The following is an 8,230-nucleotide window of genomic DNA, read 5'->3' on the forward strand; positions in this document are numbered from 1 at the left end:
CTGAGCCTCCCCCCCTGGAGGACCCCTCCAGTCCTGCATTACACAGCGATCCCCATAGACGTCATGTAATGCCTCATTCCCCCTGTAGGGGCGCTGCAGGGAGATAAAACCCTCCACCACCAGATAACGCACATCTCTGGGGTCACTCGGGTCGTGTAGGGATTGTACAAGGCACAGAAAGACCCAAGTCATCCGGATAAAATTCATTTTTAATAAATCTGATAATTTTTTAAAAGAAACCGATCACCAGAAAAATAAATCTCATTCTTAAGTTTCACAGAATCAGAACATTTTTCCAGAAATAATATAAAAGTTATTACAGAAAAATCTTTCCGTCACAGATTCATTTAAAATACAGGAAATTAAATAATTCCATATAATCCGGAGACACAGGAAGTGGGAGGAGTCTCCGGGCCTGGGGGGCTCTTCAGGGTTTGGGGTCGGAGCAGGTCAGGGTGTAGCCGTCCTGGAGCAGGGTCTCGGGGTAGGTGGGGGCCCGGTGACCACAGACGTTCTCAGTGGTGCAGCCCTGATGGGACCAGCGCTCAAACTGAGCTAATAACACAGAAATACAATGTATAAGAATATCATACATGGAGAGGAGATAGATAGATAGATAGATAGATAGATAGATAGATAGGAGATAGATAGATAGATAGATAGATAGATAGATAGGAGATAGATAGATAGATAGGAGATAGATAGATAGGAGATAGATAGATAGGAGATAGATAGATAGATAGATAGATAGGAGATAGATAGATAGATAGATAGATAGATAGATAGATAGATAGATAGATAGATAGATAGATAGATAGATAGATAGGAGATAGATAGGAGATAGATAGATAGGAGATAGATAGATAGGAGATAGATAGGAGATAGATAGGAGATAGATAGATAGGAGATAGATAGGAGATAGATAGATAGATAGATAGGAGATAGATAGATAGATAGATAGATAGGAGATAGATAGGAGATAAATAGATAGATAGGAGATAGATAGATAGGAGATAGATAGATAGATAGGAGATAGATAGATAGATAGATAGATAGATAGATAGATAGATAGATAGATAGATAGATAGATAGATAGATAGGAGATAGATAGGAGATAGATAGGAGATAGATAGATAGATAGGAGATAGATAGATAGATAGATAGATAGATAGATAGGAGATAGATAGATAGATAGATAGGAGATAGATAGGAGATAGATAGATAGGAGATAGATAGATAGGAGATAGATAGGAGATAGATAGGAGATAGATAGATAGGAGATAGATAGGAGATAGATAGATAGATAGATAGATAGGAGATAGATAGATAGATAGAAAGATAGGAGATAGATAGGAGATAGATAGATAGATAGGAGATAGATAGATAGGAGATAGATAGATAGGAGATAGATAGATAGATAGGAGATAGATAGATAGATAGATAGATAGATAGATAGATAGGAGATAGAGAGGAGATAGATAGGAGATAGATAGATAGATAGGAGATAGATAGATAGATAGATAGATAGATAGATAGATAGATAGATAGGAGATAGGAGATAGATAGATAGATAGGAGATAGATAGATAGACAGATAGATAGATAGGAGATAGATAGATAGGAGATAGGAGATAGGAGATAGATAGATAGATAGATAGATAGATAGATAGATAGATAGATAGATAGATAGATAGATAGATAGATAGATAGATAGGAGATAGATAGATAGGAGATAGATAGATAGATAGATAGGAGATAGATAGATAGATAGATAGGAGATAGATAGATAGATAGATAGATAGATAGATAGATAGATAGATAGATAGATAGATAGATAGATAGATAGGAGATAGATAGATAGGAGATAGATAGGAGATAGATAGATAGGAGATAGATAGATAGGAGATAGATAGGAGATAGATAGATAGATAGGAGATAGATAGATAGATAGATAGATAGATAGGAGATAGATAGGAGATAGATAGATAGATAGGAGATAGATAGATAGGAGATAGATAGGATATTATAATTTCTCCTCATCTCTTATCTTCTTACTTCCGTTATAGATTCCTCCGGAGAACGTGTAGCATTTAGTCTGTGGTCCTCGGCATTTGATGTTCTGGGTTGGGGTACAGTTCTCTGCTTTTGCAAAACACCCCGGACACTGCACCCCGTTCTCCGTCCGGTTTATTGGGGGCACTGCAGAAAAACAACATCCCCATCAGTACAGTCACCTGACAATCCGACACTACAAATGTATAGCTACATTATACATCATCTATATCCTGTAGTGTCCACCAGAGGGAGCCGTATCCAATCACATGGGTCATATTCTCCAGAGCTGCACTCACTATTCTGCTTACTACATCCTTCTATATGAGAGCAGCACTCACTATTCTGCTTATTATATCCTTCTATATGAGAGCTGCACTCACTATCCTGCTTACTACATCCTTCTATATGAGAGCTGCACTCACTATTCTGCTTACTACATCCTTCTATATGAGAGCTGCACTCACTATTCTGCTTACTACATCCTTCTATATGAGAGCTGCACTCACTATTCTGCTTACTACATCCTTCTATACGAGAGCAGCACTCACTATTCTGCTTACTACATCCTTCTATATCAGAGCTGCACTCACTATTCTGCTTACTACATCCTTCTATATGAGAGCTGCACTCACTATTCTGCTTACTACATCCTTCTATATGAGAGCTGCACTCACTATTCTGCTTACTACATCCTTCCATATGAGAGCTGCACTCACTATTCTGCTTACTACATCCTTCTATATGAGAGCTGCACTCACTATTCTGCTTACTATATTCTTTTATATGAGAGCTGCACTCACTATTCTGCTTACTATATTCTTTTATATGAGAGCTGCACTCACTATTCTGCTTACTACATCCTTCTATATGAGAGCTGCACTCACTATTCTGCTTACTACATCCTTCTATATGAGAGCAGCACTCACTATTCTGCTTACTACATCCTTCTATATGAGAGCTGCACTCACTATTCTGCTTACTACATCCTTCTATATGAGAGCTGCACTCACTATTCTGCTTACTACATCATTCTATATGAGAGCAGCACTCACTATTCTGCTTACTACATCCTTCTATATGAGAGCTGCACTCACTATTCTGCTTACTACATCCTTCTATATGAGAGCTGCACTCACTATTCTGCTTACTACATCCTTCTATATGAGAGCAGCACTCACTATTCTGCTTACTAGATCCTTCTATATGAGAGCTGCACTCACTATTCTGCTTACTACATCCTTCTATATGGGAGCTGCACTCACTATTCTGCTTACTACATCCTTCTATATGAGAGCAGCACTCACTATTCTGCTTACTACATCCGTCTATATGAGAGCCGCACTCACTATTCTGCTTAATACATCCTTCTATATCAGAGCTGCACTCACTATTCTGCTTACTACATCCTTCTATATCAGAGCTGCACTCACTATTCTGCTTACTACATCCTTCTATATCAGAGCTGCACTCACTATTCTGCTGACTACATCCTTCTATATCAGAGCTGCACTCACTATTCTGCTTACTACATCCTTCTATATGAGAGCTGCACTCACTATTCTGCTTACTACATCCTTCTACACGAGAGCTGCACTCACTATTCTGCTTACTACATCCTTCTACACGAGAGCTGCACTCACTATTCTGCTTACTACATCCTTCTACACGAGAGCTGCACTCACTATTCTGCTTACTACATCCTTCTACACGAGAGCTGCACTCACTATTCTGCTTACAACATTTTACAGACTTTAGGGGGTTATTTATCGTTGGTTTTTCTGGGCTTTTTGGCGTATAAAAGTCTCAAAGTAGTCAAATTGAGGGTTTTTGAGACTTTTCACTGCTAAAAAAGTCTCACAGGACTATATGCACCTCTTCATTAATCTGGTGTAATCATAAAACTACTGCAGTTACAGCCCCGAGCAAAGCAGAGACATGACTTGAGACTTTTGCAAAAAGTCTCGTAAAAAGTCTCACAGTTCCTCCAGCCCCTGCTGCTCTATGTGCTGAGACTTTTTATGCATTTTGAGACTTTTGTGGGACTTTTTGAAAAAAAGATCCCAGACAGAAAATAGAGAATAAGAACATAAGAACATAATCCCAAAGCCACAATAGACAATAACAATAGACATAGAACCGTCCCAAGGAGCCTAATGATAAACAACCCCCTTAGTTTCTATAGGAGACACTTACATGTGATGGATCCGTTATTGCACAGGTCTCCCCCGCAGCACTTCGCCACGTTGTAGCTTTCGATCCCGTTGGACACGTTGTACGTCATGTGGCACAGAATGGGGTTTGTTGCGCAGAACTTTGTGACAAACTCGTAGAACTTTCCTCCTACAAGAAGAAAACTCAATGTTAGATGAAAGTCCATGTACATCATGTGGTCCACTATAAACTTCTCCTCCTTCTTATAAACTCCGACCGCAGACACTGGGCCACATTTATTAACGTGTCTGCGCATAAAGGGGCGGTTAGTGTTGAGTCGGATTGTGTGACGCGTTTCTCTTTATCTTAAAGCTGGCTGAACTTCTGCTGTTATAGAGGTGGTCACACCGGCTGATGATCAATTAATCAAAGTCAATTGCTTTCCACCACCGGTCACTTAACCTCCTAATTCCTAAGTTGGGGAGAACTTAATTTATCACATATTTCATGTGAATTTTGGCTTCATTTTTAGTACTTTAGTAATGGCCAAGTGATGTGTGATCTGAGGATGGATTTACCAAATTTTAACTCTTTCTAAGATCCATAGATACATCGGATGGTGCTGGGATGTGCTCTACACTCTCTGGGCTGCACGGACTTGTTTTTGGGTCACCAATTTAGGTACAAGGTAAAATGGAATGGAGAGCCCAGATAAGGAGCACTTACCGATCTTTGTAGCCACCAGGTTGGTGAGGCAGCTCTTGACTGATGAAGCGCACGTCTCATTGCTCGGCTCCGTGCAGTTTCTTCCGATTAAGTCGTTACATTTCTGACAGACAAGACATGACCCTGGGATATAAAGGTCAGAAAAGTCACCACTTGGTCTTCTCTTAAATTACACATAAGTTACTGTACAGTCACAGGCAGAAATGTCTCACTGAGGGCGACAGGTCACATTTACATACAACAATCATGGCTGCTCTCCTAAACAATTGTCAGGACAATGGCAGCAGTTGTATAGTTTACGTTTATCAAAGAAGTATAGATAACCATGGCCACCCCTACAGACCTAACCATGTCCACCCCTACAGACCTAACCATGTCCACCCCTACAGACCTAACCATGGCCACCCCTACAGACCTAACCATGGCCACCAGTACAGACCTAACCATGGCCACCAGTACAGACCTAACCATGGCCATCAGTACTGAGATAACCATGACCACCAGTACTGAGATAACCATGGCCACCAGTACACACATAACCATGACCACCAGTACTGAGATAACCATGGCCACCAGTACAGACCTAACCATGGCCACCAGTACAGACCTAACCATGGCCACCAGTACAGACCTAACCATGGCCACCAGTATTGAGATAACCATGGCCACCAGTACTGAGATAACCACGGCACCAGTAAAGACCTAACCATGGCCACCAGTACTGAGATAACCATGGCCACCAGTACAGACCTAACCAAGGCCACCAGTACTGAGATAACCACGGCACCAGTACAGACCTAACCATGGCCACCAGTACTGATATAACCATGACCACCAGTACTGAGATAACCATGGCCACCAGTACAGACCTAACCATGACCACCAGTACATAGATAACCATGGCCACAGTACAGACCTAACCATGACCACCAGTACTGAGATAACCACGGCACCAGTACAGACCTAACCATGGCCACCAGTACTGATATAACCATGACCACCAGTACTGAGATAACCATGGCCACCAGTACAGACCTAACCATGGCCACCGGTACAGAGATAACCATGGCCACCAGTACTGATATAACCATGACCACCAGTACTGAGATAACCATGGCACCAGTACAGACCTAACCATGGCCACCGGTACAGACCTAACCATGGCCACCAGTACAGACCTAACCATGACCACCAGTACAGAGATAACCATGACCACCACTACTGAGATAACCATGACCACCAGTACAGACCTAACCATGACCACCAGTACAGACCTAACCATGACCACTGGTACTGAGATAACCACGGCACCATTACAGACCTAACCATGGCCACCAGTACAGACCTAACCATGGCCACCAGTACTGAGATACAGACTGCACAGGAGAGACTGCACAGGAGAGACTGCACAGCATGGACTGCACAAAATACAGACTGCACAGCAGGGACTGCAAAAAATACAGACTGCACAGGAGAGACTGCACAGCAGGGACTGCACAAAATACAAACTGCACAGGAGAGACTGCACATCAGGGGCTGCACAGGAAAGACTACACAGGAGAGGCTGCACAGGAGTGACTGTACATAGTACATATTGCACAGGAGAGACTGCACAGCAGGGACTGCACATAGTACTGACTGCACAGGAGAGACTGCACAGGAGGGACTGCACAGTAGGGACTGCGCATAGTACAGACTGCACAGGAGAGACTGCACAGGTGAGACTGCACAGGAGGGACTGCACATAATACAGACTGCACAGGAGGGACTGCACATAATACACACTGCACAGGAGGACACTGCACATAGTACAGACTGCACATAGTACACACTGCACAGGAGGAACTGCATAAAATACAGACTGCACAGGAGGGAATGCACAGGAGGGAGGACACTGCACATAGTACAGACTGCACAGGAGGGAATGCACAGGAGGGACTGCACATAGTACAGACTGCACAGGAGAGACTGCACAGGTGAGACTGCACAGGAGGGACTGCACATAGTACACACTGCACAGGAGGAACTGCATAAAATACAGACTGCACAGGAGGGAATGCACAGGAGGGAATGCACAGGAAGGGAGGACACTGCACATAGTACAGACTGCACAGGAGGGAATGCACAGGAGGGACTGCACATAGTACAGACTGCACAGGAGAGACTGCACAGGTGAGACTGCACAGGAGGGACTGCACATAGTACACACTGCACAGGAGGAACTGCATAAAATACAGACTGCACAGGAGGGAATGCACAGGAGGGAATGCACAGGAAGGGAGGACACTGCACATAGTACAGACTGCACAGGAGGGACTGCACATAGTACAGACTGCACAGGAGAGACTGCACAGGTGAGACTGCACAGGAGGGACTGCACATAGTACACACTGCACAGGAGGAACTGCATAAAATACAGACTGCACAGGAGGGAATGCACAGGAGGTAATGCACAGGAGGGAGGACACTGCACATAGTACAGACTGCACAGGAGGGAATGCACAGGAGGGACTGCACATAGTACAGACTGCACAGGAGAGACTGCACAGGTGAGACTGCACAGGAGGGACTGCACATAGTACACACTGTACAGGAGGGACTGCACGTAGTACAGACTGCACAGGAGGACACTGCACATAGTACACACTGCACATAGTACACACTGCACAGGAGGAACTGCATAAAATACAGACTGCACAGGAGGGAATGCACAGGAGGGAGGACGCTGCACATAGTACAGACTGCACAGGAGGGAATGCACAGGAGGGACTGCACATAGTACAGGCTGCACAGGTTCTGATAAATCTGGTCCATTATGTAGTAAAGTGAGACTCACCTGTTTCGATGGTGATGGAGAACACCAGGCAGATGCTGAGCGCTGTCTTCATGGTGGATCAGATGAGGGATGGATTGATGTCCCTGGTACCAGGACCGGTATTTATACCAATCTACCAGGAGGTTACACAAGTAAAATTACCACCTTATTACCAAACCACATAATAGCGGTCACATGCTACATCGCAACCTCCGGGAAGAGCACATGTCCCAATAATCCACAGGGAAAATCCCAAAATGATGAAATATCCTAAATAATCTACTGGAAGGCGTTATAATATATCTTCTGCCTAGTGAGGATCAGCGGTGAGACCTAAAGAGCAAAGAACCTAAAACATGGACCCAACTAAGGTGCAAAGTACCTGGGGGCTACATGTCAGCAGCTCCCGGGGTCAAGGGGGAGGAGACTCAGGGAATCCCCTGCACTGGTCAGGCCAGTATATAGGTAGGTATATAGGTAGGTC

General features: G+C 43.6%; 1 protein-coding gene across 1 annotated transcript; it reads right to left on the reverse strand.

Annotated features, from left to right (window-relative positions):
• Positions 1-220: 220 nt before the first annotated feature.
• LOC140065294 (phospholipase A2 inhibitor and Ly6/PLAUR domain-containing protein-like) lies at positions 221-7,923 on the reverse strand. Its single transcript, XM_072112888.1, has 5 exons — positions 7,768-7,923; positions 4,932-5,054; positions 4,248-4,394; positions 2,055-2,198; positions 221-555 (listed from the first exon to the last, which is right to left on the reverse strand). Exons 1-5 carry the CDS (start codon positions 7,817-7,819, stop codon positions 428-430), a joined length of 594 nt encoding a protein of 197 aa, XP_071968989.1. The 5' UTR covers positions 7,820-7,923; the 3' UTR covers positions 221-427.
• Between the last annotated feature and the right edge of the window lie 307 nt (positions 7,924-8,230).

This window comes from Engystomops pustulosus, chromosome 6 (genome assembly GCF_040894005.1).
Source record: "Engystomops pustulosus chromosome 6, aEngPut4.maternal, whole genome shotgun sequence".
In the NCBI taxonomy this organism is placed as follows: Eukaryota; Metazoa; Chordata; class Amphibia; order Anura; family Leptodactylidae; genus Engystomops; species Engystomops pustulosus.

Coding starts and splice junctions, on each gene's coding strand:
- LOC140065294 (XM_072112888.1), bottom strand. CDS start 7,819: ATGAAGACAGCGCTCAGCATCTGCCTGGTGTTCTCCATCACCATCGAA. Junction 4,395..4,931: donor CCTGGTGGCTACAAAGATCG/GTAAGTGCTCCT, acceptor TTCTTCTTGTAG/GAGGAAAGTTCTACGAGTTT. Junction 556..2,054: donor CGGAGGAATCTATAACGGAA/GTAAGAAGATAA, acceptor CTGTGTTATTAG/CTCAGTTTGAGCGCTGGTCC.